The following is a 14,590-nucleotide window of genomic DNA, read 5'->3' on the forward strand; positions in this document are numbered from 1 at the left end:
CCCCACTGAGCTCAGATCCTAAAAACGGCTTCCACTGGAGGAAAGGCAGAGAGCCAAAGCCTAATCAAGAGCGAGGACAGGTGGCCAGAGCAGCGTCCAAGGTCACCTCTGTCCCGTCACAACACGGGGGAGGCTCTGCTGCTTCCCTCGGCCTCCACGGGATCCACCGTTATCCCTCCCCACTCCCACCCCAAACACCCAGAGCCTGTTTGCCCTGATAGAAGTTTTATTACAGAACTTTAATGGCACTGCAGGAGTAAGATAATTCATTAGAGCCTTAAAACCCAGCCTGAAAAATAGATATTTGCCAGATCTCATTAACCCTCTGGTTACGGGTCTGGTCTGGAAGCAGGAAACTAGTTTCTCTTCAGTAAGAAAATATATGTTGCTAAATGAAAAATATACAGTTAGAAGAGTTACTGGCTCGCAAGCTGTTCTTCTGGGGGTGACACCTCTACCAGCTCCAGCATGTGGAACGAGGGGTCGCTCACGTGGAAAAGAGGAGGAGGTATAGTGTATATATAAAAAAAAAAAAGAAAAAAAAAAGGCAAAATTCAGGTTTGTTTGCTCAGTCCAATTAAGAAATGGCCTTGGCTTCAGGCAGGAACGCTTCCCAGTACTTCACCAGCTGCAGGGAGGAGAGGGAGAGAGTCAGGAGCCTTGAGGATGGAGCTGCAGTGCAGGGGGTCATGCTTGAGAGATTCACAAGCGTGGCCTGAACTTGGACGTAAAACCACGTCAGGGACCACTCACCTGTTGCTGAGAGTTCAGTAACGTCTCAAGGTATTTCGTGACGTGGTTTCTGAAGTCCTTAGATTTCTCTTTCTGCAAGAGATGGCCACGAAGCTGGACCAACCACCAAAACCCTCTAGATTTTGGGAGGGGGAAGGAGAAACCACCAAGATTTTCCTGTTCCTCCTGGGGTCCCGTGAGGAGACCAGCATACGGGACACAGAGGATCTTTGCCCACCCAGCTTCATTTTAAGATTCCCTGTGGGAAAGTCCCCTCAACCAAAAGCCCTCAGCAACACCCCAGCTCACACATGTTGGGATTTAGGGATGCTGCCGTGCCAGGAGGAGGGGCAGGAGCCCAGGTCAGTGCCAAGGGCTGCCCTCAACGTACCTCAAACCGTATCACTTCCTTGCGGATGACGGCAGAAATCCGCTCAAAGTCCCTTTCGTACTGCGTCACCCGGGACTCCCACTGCGGAGACAGGAAGGGCAGGTTGGGGACAGGAGAAGGAACTCCTGTCCCCCTCTCCATGGGGGTCTGGAGCCACGACTGTACACGTGAGAGGTGCCGCTGGAGCAGGGCTTGGTCTTTCCAGCCCTTGTCACCACCTTGGCACGCAGATCACAGGAGGCAGGACCACGAGCAGCCCCTCCTGCAGCCTCACTCAAGGCTTAGCCCTTGGTGTAACTTGGCCACAGACATCTGTCCCTCCCACTCAGGAGGTGCCCCCCAGCCCAGAAGGTTCCTTCCCCAGCCCAGAAGGCTCCTTTCCCACTGGAGCATGGAGAGCAGGAACAGAGCAGAGACCCCACGCTCCATTCCCTACCTCCGAGATCTCATCCTTGGCCTGCTGCAGCTTGTCGGGTTTGTTTGCCCACAGCAGCCTGGCCTCCATCTCCCTCTTCTTCTGGAGCATGGTCTGGGCATCCTGCCACCGCTGCCAGGTCTTCATGCGCTGGTCAAAGGCTCCCTGGAGAGAAGGAGGGGCAGAGGTCTCCTGACAAGGGGACACTGGAGGTCCTGAACCAAAGCTGAGCCAGAACACAGATTGGGTCCTGCTCTGGAGCATCCACAGCTCCTGTACGGACCAGTGGACCAAGGATATGGTGGTCTGGCCTTTGGGGCAGGAAGGGGTCAGCCTACTGGATTTGCTACTTCCATGGGATTGCTTCTTCCCAGTGTACCAGATGGGCTGTGTGGACTTGATGCCCAAGTTCAGGAGCACTCAGCACTCAGGCTCTGCCACAGCAGGCTCTTAGCAGGTCAGTTTTCACCCCCTGTATCACAGGTTACCAGCTCACAGCTTCAGCCTTCACCTCTGGAAGCGCTGGGGTCACCCACAAGCCACGAACTTGCTCCACACATCCCCTCTGGAGAACAGCAGCACAGCCAGGCCTCACCTCCAACCATTTTCCAACCTAACCAGTGCACACCTGGACAATCATCAAGTTTTCCCTCTGCCTGAAGAGGCCAAGCCCTGCATGCCCTCTGGTCTGTCCTGTGCTTGAGTCTGGAAGACCTCCAGGCATCCCTAAGCCTAAGATGGGTACGAGGAGCAGGAGCAAAGGAGTCCTTACCCTTACAACCGAGAGCAGGCGGATGTAGTCCCCCAGGAGCTCGGCCAGGAGGAAGAAGTCATTGTTAGCCTGTTCATGGTGCAGCTGCTCAATCTTCTCCTCCACCTCAGCCAGCTGGGACAATGCCCGGGATAGGGCTGTGTTGTCCTCTGAGCTTCCCAGCATGGCCAGACTCTTGGCAAACTGGGCCGTGTTCAATGCCAGCTCTGGGGAATGGGATGAAGGTCAGGAGATGGGCCTGGCTGCACCAGGAACTCCCCAGCAGAGGGTTCAGCCCTTGGAGCTGCCTTTCCATAGCTCCAGGAGATACCAGCTGGAAGAGCCAGTCAGAGCTAGCAGCTTCCAGCCATGAGGAAAAGGGAAGCAGCTGAGCAGAAGGACAGGCACAGCTTTGCAGAAGTCAGTCAAAACATGCAGAGGAAGGAAAACATCCCCAGTCCCAGAGGTCAGCTCTGCTCAGGTTTGCTACAGCAGCCTTCTGGCCCATGAGGATAGGCTGAGGGAATTAGGGTTGATCAGCCTGCAGAAGAGAAGGCTCCAGGGAGACCTCAGAGCCCCTGCCAGTGCCTAACAGGGCCCCAGGAGAGCTGGAGAGGGACTTGGGACAAGGACCTGGAGGGACAGGACAAGGGGAAATGGCTTCCCACTGCCAGAGGGCAGGGATGGATGGGATATTGGGAAGGAATTCTCCCCTGTGAGGGAACTGAGGCCCTGGCACAGGTTGCTTAGACAAACTGTGGCTGCCCCATCCCTGGAAGTGCCCAAGGCCAGGCTGGACTGGTCTTGGAGCAGTCTGGGATAGTGGAAGGTGTCCCTGCCCATGGCAGGATGGGGTGGACAAGATGGTCCCTTTAGCCCCCAAGCCATCCTGGGATTCTATGATCCCACAGGACACAGGTTCCCTTCCACACTACCATCCCAAGCTTGTGGAGCCGGACAGAAGAGCCGGAGTGACCATTTTACATCTGTCTCCCAGGAGGAAGGGACAGAGAATCCCTTATATCACTGTCCCAGCTCCTTGGAAGCATCCCTAGGACACCTGGTGACCTGCTCCAGGCACAGCACAGGGTGTGACCGTCCCCGCCCCACGGCCGGAGCGCGTGGCGCTGTCCCGTCACCTTTGCGGTGGTTCACCAGCGTCTCCACCACAGCGTGCAGCTTCCGCAGCCGCTGGTCCTCGCACTCCACCTCCTGCAGCTTCTCCTCGAACCACTGCAAGGGGTAAATGCAGAGCTGATTCCCACAGGTGGGGCTTTCCCTGCACCCAAAGCTGGAGCTGGGAAGAGCACACGGCTCCGGAGCAAGGACAGGGACGGCCCAGAGGTGCCCTGACACTTACGATGTCTGATTCGTTCATCTTGATGGTCATTTTACTGACAGCATCCGTGGCTTTGTTGAACATCTTCATTATTCCTGCTCCACTCAAGGTCTGGGTTCCTACTGCTCTTGGGAGCTGGAAAGGAATGGAAAAGTTTGCTTTGCCATAGGAGATGGAGCCAGGCTGGGAGAGCTGAGGGTGTAAACCTGGAGAGGAGAAGGCTCCAGGGAGACCCTCAGAGCCCCACTGAGTGTCTAAAGGGGCTCTGAACAAGGCCTGGAGTGACAGGACAAGAGGAAATTAGTTTCCACTGCTAGCGGACAGGGACAGATGGGATATTGGGAAGAAATTCCTAGCTGTGAGGGTGAAGAAGCTCTGGCACAGGTTTCCCAGAGGAGCTGTGGCTCCCTCATCCTTGGAAGTGTCCCAGGCCAGTGGATTAGGCTAGGAGCAACCTGGGATAGCAGCATAGCAGTGGGTGGAAAGAGACGGGCTTTTTGAAGTCCCTTCCAGTCCAAGCTATTCCATGATCCTGTTTTGCCCATGAGGTAACTGCTGAGTGATCTCTTCCTGCCCCTATCTCAACCCACAAGCCTTTTGTTTGTTTTCTCCCTCATGTCCAGCTGAGGGGATGGTTCAGCAGCTTTGGTGGGCACCTGGTGCCAACACCAGCGACCACTCTTACAGGGTTCTGCCGCTTCCCGCTGAGCTTTGCGGGATCCTGCCTCATTAACTGCTCAAGAACCATTTCCTTCAGCACTTCCCAGGATACCTTACTCCACCCTACTGACCTCCTCCTTCTCCAGGAACTCCCTGACGTCCGGGTCCTGCAGCATGGTTGGATGGCTGACCACTCTCCGTAGGTACCTGTGGGAGAAACAACTCCAGGAGTTACCTGGGCTGTAGCCAATCCAGCTCTGAGCCATCATAGCAACACAGGTTGGTATTTACTCCAGAACAGCAGTTGAGGGGCTGGAAATCAGAGCCAACAACTGTTCTAATTCACCCACCAGTTCCCCTACCTCCCTGGGGAATTTGGTGATGCCACCATGAAGAACAGACCTGCCAGACCTCTGAGGTCCCTCACTCAGTTCAGGGACCGCTGATGCGGTCATACCTCTCTAGAGCAGCCCGACGTTTTTCTAGGAACTCTGCAGAGGAGGAATCTTCCTTCCCAACTTTCACTTTGGTCATGCCTAGCACAGAGGGAAGATGTGATTAATGAGCTGCTCTAAACTCTACACACAAGGTAAAGCAGTTTATTACAGACTATCAGGGTGACAGCGGAGGAGAGGAACCTTACAACAGGAATTAGACTTTAGAAATTTGAAATCTACCTGTACCCAAGGAACTGACATGCAGGAAAGAAGCAAATCAATGGGCTGAACTCAAGTGAACAGCAATTCAGTGACACCACAGAGGTTTTACTCTTCACCAAGCAGGTGAGGAGGCATCTGTGAACTCCATCAAGGATTTAAGTCCAGAGCTCCAAGTATGAAGCCAGAGCTTTGTCTGTGCCACAGAACCCAGATTATTTTCCTTGTCTACCCTGCAGCTTCCCTGTCAGCTCTGAGACTGCTGCAGGCCAATCCTCGGGCACAGAGCTCGCCATCAGAAGGACTCACGAGAGCTGTGAAGTGCCAGCACTGGTGCTGTGCAGCTCCTCACTCACCTATGAGGCTCTTCTCAGGCGGCGGAGGGACAATGAACCCGTTCTGGGCGTGTTTCTCCGACAGCTTCTCATAGAGCCCCAGGAAGTCACTGAACCTCCTTTTGACTGAGAACTGCTTGCTCCTGAACATCGGCATGCTGGTCTGGAGAAGAGATGACACTTGGGTCACACTCCCCCAGGAAAGCCTGGCCCTGCCAGCTCTGCCTGCTGGCACCTCTGGGATGAAGTGGGACAGTACCAGCTCTGCAAGACGTGAGCAGTGAACAGAGCAAGTTTTGGCCCAGGTTTTCCACAGTTTCTCTCCCAGCTGGGTTCTCCCTGGAGCCAGCAGCAGAATTAATGGCATTAAATAACGAGCAGCTGTTCCTGCAGCCATGGACTGCTTAGTAAGCCCTGCCCACTGCCTAATCCCATCATGCCTGCTCCACAGAGGAACAGGGACACACCCCTCAGGCCACCTAAAGACTACAGGGGCCATCACTGCTTTGGACTGAGTTTGCAGAGCAGAAATTAAGGATAACAAGTCCTCTAGTCTCTTCTTCAGACCACAGGTTGCCTGTAGCCCAGCAGCCATGGTACAGGCAGCTGGAGCAACTTCCCAGAGCAGGACTCCAAAACATTCCAGCAGCTTCATTTCTCACAGAAACTAAGGGGAATAGGTCCTGCAGCTACAGCAGCAGCTCTGCAGAGCATTGAGCTCAGGTCAGCTCAGTCTGATGCTGCCACTGGCACAGAACCTGCTGCAGCAGCCCCAGGCTCAGGGACTCTCCCAATGGATGTCATTCCTGCTGCTCCCTCCAATGCTGAGCATCCCTCTCAGCCAAGGCTGCAAAGAGGTAGCGGGCTGTGAAAATAAAGCCAGTCTCTCTTCAAATAGATTCCAACACTATTCCTCCACCAGGCTCATCCTTTGTGGATTATAACCCCTGAATCCACAGAACAAGGCATTCAGGCCTCCTGTTTATTTAGGTCACTGCTGGCTTGGCTAAGGACATACAGTCCAGCTGCCTTTAAGCATGGAAAAATAATGGAAAATCAGACACAGAGGTTAGACATACCTGTGTTGACACTTTGTAGGCTACGTAGGCATTCATGCCATCCCCTAAGGAAAACAGAAACGGTGTTGGGATCACAACATCAGCACTTTCCACTATTCCCTGAACACAAAGCACAAGCCTCCTGACCTTTTCCTGCCTCCATGATCCTGATTTTGGGTCTGATGGAGCCCTGGATCTTCCTGCAAAACCAGAGGCAGCATCCTGCTGCATGGTCCTGGACTCTTGCCCAGCAGCCACTTCCCAACCTGCTTATGCCTCCCCACACTTCCTACGGGAGCCAGCACTGACAATTGGGCACTTGTTGTGCCAGCAGCCTCTGGGCTGGTTCCACACATCTGCTCAGACCCCAACAATTCGGAGGCTGTGGGGCACATGAAACAGTCTATTCACGGGATGCAAGTCAGGCTGGATGGGGCTGGATCCTGGAACACCACAGGCAGTTTGCTCCAGCTCACACAGAAATCCCCTTGTTCACCTGGCAGTTCATTGGAAGGGCATCCTCAGAGCTCCAGTGCTACCCTTAACATACATTTGATTTACACCTCCCAGCTCCAGAGATCACAAGCCATGGAGTAGGAACAAGCTGCCACTTGTGGGGCTGCTCTGCTGTCTGGGATCAGATGTCACCTTGGGTTTTCTGCACCCCAGGAACCTCCACATGGCTGGTCATGATGCTCTGCCTCCTCTTTCAATAGACAGAAACCCTCTTGCTTGTCATTTTGAAACCAGAGTTGTTTCCCTGGCAAGCCCAGCTTCCAGAGAATGTGCTAGAGCATGGAATAATGTACTCAGTTTCAGGTTAAGGGAATTTGCTTACCCCATGCCAGCTCCACACAGGGCAGTGCTGCCTGGAGGTTGTGCCAAGTTGGTCACCACAGTGCCAGGCATCAAGAATCCCAAAACCCTGGCTCTGGGCTTTCTAGAACCTGCCTCTGCCTTGCTCATTCTCACCCTGGGCTTTGTGCAGTATCATTTCTTTAAGATGCCAGAGGAAGCCTTGGAAATGTTATTCAAGGCTCTGGTTTGTGCTTAGAGACAGCCCAGAGGCAGGAGCTGCAGGGCCCAGCCTGGCTCCCCCAACCCTTTCACCATGCAGGACTGTAACTCACCAACTTTCTCCGGGTCACTCACTCCCACAGTCAGGTCAAATTTGTCCTCCTGCTCCTCCTCCTCCAGCTGTTTGGAGAAAGCACAGAGGGACAGCAAGTCAAACCCAGGAAACCAGGGTTTAACCCACCCCAGACCATTACGGTGAGCTTGTCCCCCTGCAGGGCACCTCTAACACCTCAGTCTGGCCAGGACTGTTCCATAAAGCCTTCCAGCTCCTCGTCGTGTCCAGGCAAGGATCCCAAACCAGGTTTGTTGTCCCCAACCCTCTATCTGCCCAGACTGATGTACAAACTGCTCAGCCCCAAGAAGAAACTGCAGAGCTCCAATTCACAGCTTGGACCTCAGGGCCAGATCCACCACTGTGATAGCTCTGGAAGGAATCTGGAGCTCCACATGAGCAGGAATGCCACCAGGCTGACCTGAGCCCCACTCCAGTTGTATCAGTCTCAGACTGATAGCCCGAAACACAAATCAGGGCATTCAATAAGGCAATTACATATTAATTACATCGTTTAAGATTCATGTTTACAACTGAGTGCACAGAGAGGTTCCTGCCAAAGACAGTTTGAAACCCTCAGGACAGTTTGGAATTCTTACCTCCTCATAGCTCTTTGAAAGGTTTCTAGAAGAACTTGCTGCTACGTCTAATGAGGGCAAAGGACTGGATGCTTTGGCCACCTCCTTTTTCTGGTTGTTCTGAGTGTTGTCAAGGGATAGCTCCACAGTGGCATCTGTCAAAAGAAGTTTGCAAGTGTCAGCCTCTGTCTTGGGGTTTCTGGAAAGGCAAGTGAATGCTCTCTGATTTGTGGGAACCAGGAAGTAAAACCAGTCTTAATTACCAAAGAAATCCATAGGGAGAACACCAGTAAGCACTGGGAAGAGCACAACAAAGCATCATCACTGCAGTAAGAGCATTTGATCAATCCTGCCGGACAACATCATGTTAATCCAATGAACTTCTTATTCCAGAAGAAGCCAGGCATCACCTCTCACTGATCACCTCCTTGCTGTGTGCTTGAGGAGCTGCACCCTGGAGCAGCTAATGCCAAGGCAGATTTTACCTGGCACATAGGCCAGCCTGGGAGGAAGGCTCCTTCCCAGGTCACCTCTCCACCTGGAGGATATACAGACTTCCACCTCTAAGCAGAAGTATCCAGAATTGGCTCTCAGCCCATCATGCAAGGGCCGGGGAATGCCTGACCCACCTCATTTTCCCCTGCTGAGGGGGGATGTGTTTCCTGTTCCTTGGGAACAGCCAGGTCTCTACTAGAGATGCTTCCTCCACTGGCTTGGAGTCAGAAGGTGGAGAAGGAAAACCCTTTAACTCTGAGGAGACACCACCTCATGCCTTAAGGCAACAAAAGCAAGCCTCATTTTAATCCTCTTCAGCTCCCCAGCAGTTACTCCTGTGGCAGGATTATCCTAGAGACCTGTCAGAGGCTGCTCCGACCTTCTCGAGCACAACACCAGAGCAAGTGGACTTGAATGTGTGTTTGAGATAAGGACTTTTTGGATATTTTAGGACTATCACTCCAGGCCTGGAGCTGAGAGAGGCCCAGCACACACAGACTCACCTGCAAATAGGTCCTGATCATCCTGCTCCACATGAACTCCGTTCTCTTTGGAGGAGCTGCTCACAGGGAGAGGAGGTTCTTCTTTCAGGGCTGGGGAGCTGCTCTGTGAGAGGATTAAAAGGTCAAAGACACGTCATTTATGCTGAGGAATGGAGGAGCAAACACATCACCTTCCTTGTCCACCACCCTGTGCCCTGCAGCCACCTTTAAGGACAAGAGTCACAACAAACTCTGGAGCAAGTTTCCACCCAGAAAGGACCATCCTGGCTGCTGGGAGCAGGCTTGGGGACAAGGGGACAGCCCACCCAAGAGCTTTTATGCCAACCAGTCCTCGCCACCAGAAGAGAGAGGTGCTCCAGCATTCCTGTTACAGATGCCTGCATCCCAAATCACCCCTCATTTTGCAGGCAGACAGATATCCCAAGGAAGAAGGGGACAGCAAGTGCTATTCTGCAGGTCCCAGCAGAGAACAGAACAGGTCTTTGATAGGCAGTAAATGGAGCTCTATTAGAGACTCCAAACCAGCAGCTCCTTGGCACTCTCTCCAGCAAGGAAGTGCCATCGGATCACGTCGCTCCTGAAGGAGTGAAGCAGTGCTGAGGCAGCTTTTCTTTAAAGTGGGCTCATGTCTTTGGGTGGTAAAAACAAAATAGCCATCAAATCACTCACTTGATGGCAAGAGCTCCTTTATTTTAGGATGTTTTCCTAGAGGAGGGACCGCTCCCAGCTTGGATCACAGCAGTTAAAGGCACAAGCTATGTGTGTTAGTGATGGAGAGTGGGGAGCAGAGAGACACTCCGTGCCAAACACCCCCCCAGAGTCCTTCAGACTAGTGCCCAAGCCAACAAGAGGACTGGTACCAGTGGTGACCTATAAGGAAAGGGCTCACACAGCTCCTCTGCTCCCTCAGGAAATATTCAGGCTCATGAAGAAGCCCACTGCGCATGGACAAAGTGGTTTTCTACTGCAACTGCTTCCCACTTTGCCTTAAATTTAGTTCCTCAGTTCCTTTAGTTCCTCAGACATGAAAGCACCACACCCTGTTCCTACTTCTCCATCTGCTGCTACAGAGGAGCCGTGGCCTTGTTAGATCAGCCCATCCATGACTCCAGGCATCTCTGGGGCTGGATTCAGCACCACCCAACATCACACGTGCGGGCAGAGGGTCCCCCCGCGCCAGCCTGACGCTCACCACAGGGAAATAGAACTTGTTTGGGCAGAGCTGATCCTTGGAGGCATCCCTAGAAAGGGCGGTGGTCACACAGGGATCCAAGCTCTGTCAACAGACAGATGAGGTCCAGCTCTGGTTCTGCTCAGGTCTGACCCAAACACTTCCCTGCTGGCGATGCCCAGGTGCTGCTGGGCCTCCTGAACGCCGGCAGCCAGGCAGATCTGCCTCCCCTGCTTCCCAGAAAGTGTTTTCCTAACGTTCAAGGGCAGAGACAAGCAAAGCCACCAGGTCACAAGAACAGGCACGTATTAGTTACAACAGTGGCTTCCACAACAAAGCCAAACACCTGATAAGCTGCTGTGGCTCACCAGCCTCCCCTTCCAGCACAGGGATGTGTGATTCCCATGAAATCCCAGAGCACTTGGTGCTTGCCCCTCTTGGTGGGCCACGAACCATCAAGCCACCTCCTACATCCTCCATTTCTTCACCAAAGAAAGGTCCTGAGAAGTTCCAGACCACCTCCACGACCTGGTGCCTGCCATAGGTACCAGCACCTTCCTCTTGCAAGGCCCAGGGCTGGACTTTCCCAGGTTTCCAAACATACAGCCCAGCTGCTGTTTTGCCCAGAGCAGTGTGAGTTCCACCCTCACAAGGTCACAATCTATCCACATTCCCCCAGATCTCCCTTTTTCCCTGCTGCAAAGGGGAAAACAGAAGCACGGCTCGCAGACACCCAGCAGGAGCTGCACCAGAAGCAGGGCAGAGACAGCTCTGGCTTGGTGTCAGTGGCAGGAGAAGCTTGGCCAGCCATTCCCAGCAGGTTCCTTTGGTCGTGGCCACAATCACCTGCTCGAGGCCTCCCTAGGCTAGAAAACTGTAGAATGTTCCTGGAGAACTTCCTGCCACAGACACCAACTCCTCCTGTGCCACCAGCTGGATCAGGCAGGCTGGAAAAAGTCTGGGTGAGGTGGGCAGAGGCTCCTGAAGTTTAGGGAATCAATCCCACAGCATTCCAGCCTCCAGAAAGGGCTTCTGTGGCCCCTTCTAGCTGAAATCCTTGCTCCATGAAGATGCTGATCCCAAAGACCAGAGGCCAGTGGGGAAATTCAGCTGACTAGGATTCAGCTTGGGAGAGCACCAGTCAGGTTTAACTCCTCTCCTGCCTGCTGGTCACTGCCTGGAGCAAACCTGGGACAATGTCAGCACAAGTTAATGCCAACAGCCTTCAGCAACCTGGACTTGCTGCACAGGAGACTGCTGGAAACAAGGAAAGCTGCTGCCACCCGGCACACCTCCACCTTCAGCAAGGATTTGGGCAGCAGCACCTGGTTTGCTGAACAAGTACCACAAAGCCTCCAAAACCCTCCTGCATCCCTGCACAAAGCCCTAGTGAGCAGGGGACACTGGATGCCTCTTGTCACCTCACCCCCCTCAATCTCAAACTGAAGGTGCCGTGGCAGCCGCACCAGCACCCTCTGGATGCTGAGGGGACCAGAGCTGATGATGCTGGGGGAAGGCAGATGGGGCTTCTTCTCCCAGCGAAGCCTCATAAGCTACGCAGTGAAGAGGCTGATCTGTGGCTGCCACCGCAGGATGGTCGTGAGGGACCTTGAAGCCCACCTCGTTCAACCAGCTGCCATGGGTAGGGACACCTTCCACCAGAGCAGGCTGCTCCAAGCTCCACCCAGCCCGGCCTCAGGCAGTAGTTCTGCGGGAACGGAGAGGCCACAGCCGCGGGGGAACGGGCAGCAGCCGAGCACAAGCCTTTCCTCAGTCCCACAGCCACGGAGCCGCTCTGTGAGCCCCACCTGGGCCCGCGGCTCCCGCTCCGCAGCCCCCCTGAAGGGACACGAGACAGAGGCATCGCCCCCCCCCTCTTTATTGTGGGAGATTCGGGGGCGTTTCGCACTATTTTCACCAAGCCACGAGGATGCCCCGGGCAACTCCTCGCACACGGGCCCGGCCCCGCAGCACCCCCGGGGCGGCGCGCCGCCCGCGGCCGCACTCACGCTGCCGGTGAAGATGTCCTCGCCCTCCGAGTCGCTGTCGGGGGCCCCCAGCCCGCGGTGCTCGGGGAAGGGCGGCGGGCGGCGCTCGGCCGGGGAGGGCGAGCGGGACCCGTGGCTGCCGCCCGACGCCATCGCCGCCGCTTCCGCCCGCGCCCGCCCCGCCGGAAGCGCCCGCCACGCCTTGACCCGCGGGGCGGGGCCTCGGCTGCGGGAAGGCTGCGGATTGGGCAGTGTCTCTGCGCGCCCCGCCCCCGCCACCAGCGACGGCCAATGAGCGCCGCCGCTGGCAGGCGCCGCGTCGTCACCATGGAAACGGGGGTGCCGGCCGTACCATTGTGCGGCGGAAAGAGGAGCGCGCCCCCTCCGCCCGGCAGAGTGGGGGAGCCCAGGGCGCCGTGCCCGCGCAGCGCCCCGGCTGAGGGGGCCGCGGTGCCCCGGACAGCGAGCCCCTGCGCTCTCGACAGCCCGGGGAGTACTCCCGTATCGCCCGGAACAATCCAGGCTGAGCCCCTTCCCCCTCAAAAAAACTCCCAGTATGAGTCATATAAACTAGAGATGTCCCAGCATGAATCCCATACAAACTCCAGGACACCGCAGAATGAGCCCTGCACCACTCCAGACATGCGGCAGGATGAGCCATATACCTTGAAGATATCCCAGGATGAGCCATATTCACCCCCAAGATGTTCCAGGATAAGTCCCAGACCCTGACCATGTCACAGGATGAACCCCATATATTCACCAAGACATCCTAGGATGAGCCCTAAACCACTGAAGTCAACCCAGGATGTGTCACACACTCGCCAAGATTCTGCAAGATGAGCCTCAGACCTTAAAAATACCCAGAATGCACCCTATACCCCCACCAAGACATCCCAGGATGAGACCTGTACCCCTCAAAGCACCTCAAGATAAGTTGTACACCACCAAAAACATCCCAGGATAAGCTTCATACCCTGGAGGTAGACCAGGATGAGCCCTATAAGCCCCCAGAACAGCCCAGGATGAGCCCCATTCCCTGAAGATGCCCCAGGATGAAGCCCATACACCTACCAAAGCCTCCCAGGGTGAGCTACATAACCTCAAGACATCCCAGGATTAACCCCACACTCCCACAAGTCATCCCCAGGCAAACCCAGTACACACCCCCCAGACCCACACCTTGAAGATGTTTCAGGACTAACCCCATACAATACCCAAGAAAGCCCTGGATGAGCTCCATACACCCCAAAACATTCCAGGATGAGCCCCATACACCCCCTTCCCCCCCAAGACAGTGACAGCCCACGGTTGTGGGTCATCACCATCCTGTGGGGCCAACAACCCTCTCAGGAGAGCACCAGGAGGAGCTGGGCAGGACAGATGAGACACCCTAGACTTCCATCATCTCTGGATTAAGGGAGAACATCCAGATGCAGGTGAATGATCTGGAGATCCTTGACCTGCAAGACAGCCCTGAGCTGGATTCATTCCTGGGTGCTGCCCCATGGAGAGGGTCTGTTTCTCCAGGTGGGAAGCACTGGGTGCTCTGAGCCATTTGGCTACAGGGAGAGTAACAAAGAGATGGGTTTTCCTTCTTTTCCCTCTGCTATCTCCTGTAATGGAGCAGCAAAATCCTGCAGAGATCTCCAACCTTCCATGCTAGAGAACTTGGTCTAGCACACATTTGCAGCCAGGTCACACTTTCATCCTCCATCCACATTAGCACTCAGGCAAGTAGCAAACAGAAAACAGAGCATAGCTTATCCTTATCTGAAGGACTTGCCAGTGTCCTCCCCAGTTCTTGCTATCAATGAGCAGCTGCTAAATTCCCTCCTGCCTGAAATTCTCTCTGGGATTTGCAACAGCAAGATCTGTTCTTTCACTGGCAGGTGAGACCCCACACTGGAATCCTCCCCAATTGCCTCAGTGGGGCTGGAACAAGGGGCTCACCCCATGGAGAACCTGCCAGTGTCACTCTTTTGAAGAGGATGGCTAGGAATGAACAGCTGTCCCAGAAAACTCCCTAAGGATAAAGCATGAGGAGCATATACATCCTTTAAGATGAGCAGGAGAGGCAGCAGGAGGAGATACAGCTGCCAGAAGGAGTGGGAGGTCCTGCCAGATGGACTTTGCACTCTCTGAAGGAGAAGAAACTGAGCTACCTTGATGAGCAGTGGAAATAAATCCCACCCAAGCCCTCACAGCCTTATTCTCTGTAAATTCTCCATTTGGCCCCTGAAGGATGCCCTTTTAAAGGAATGGTTTTATCCACCCGGGGCTGGAGCTTGGACAGTCTGAGGATGAGACAACTTTCACTGCAAACCCTTTTTGAGTACACACCAGGCTTTGGGTGTCAGGTTTAGACATCTGGGTGGGTGAAGGTGGC

At 54.6% G+C, this 14,590-nt stretch overlaps 1 protein-coding gene and 1 long non-coding RNA gene across 2 annotated transcripts; both read right to left on the reverse strand.

Moving 5' to 3' along the window:
- Window positions 1–208: 208 nt before the first annotated feature.
- Window positions 209–12,387, reverse strand: SNX1 (sorting nexin 1). Its single transcript, XM_068204261.1, has 15 exons — window positions 12,223–12,387; window positions 9,043–9,145; window positions 8,066–8,199; window positions 7,468–7,534; window positions 6,359–6,402; window positions 5,301–5,442; window positions 4,746–4,824; window positions 4,420–4,495; window positions 3,650–3,763; window positions 3,429–3,522; window positions 2,311–2,516; window positions 1,560–1,703; window positions 1,124–1,204; window positions 754–825; window positions 209–628 (listed from the first exon to the last, which is right to left on the reverse strand). The coding sequence occupies exons 1-15, from the start codon at window positions 12,352–12,354 to the stop codon at window positions 578–580; spliced, it is 1,539 nt and encodes a 512-aa protein (XP_068060362.1). The 5' UTR covers window positions 12,355–12,387; the 3' UTR covers window positions 209–577.
- A 461-nt stretch (window positions 12,388–12,848) lies between these two features.
- On the reverse strand, window positions 12,849–13,654 carry LOC137482088 (uncharacterized). The gene is made up of 2 exons (XR_011003872.1): window positions 13,384–13,654; window positions 12,849–13,117 (listed from the first exon to the last, which is right to left on the reverse strand). It is a non-coding gene; the product is annotated as an uncharacterized lncRNA (long non-coding RNA).
- Between the last annotated feature and the right edge of the window lie 936 nt (window positions 13,655–14,590).

The sequence above is a fragment of the Anomalospiza imberbis genome, chromosome 13 (genome assembly GCF_031753505.1).
Source record: "Anomalospiza imberbis isolate Cuckoo-Finch-1a 21T00152 chromosome 13, ASM3175350v1, whole genome shotgun sequence".
Classification (NCBI taxonomy): domain Eukaryota; kingdom Metazoa; phylum Chordata; class Aves; order Passeriformes; family Viduidae; genus Anomalospiza; species Anomalospiza imberbis.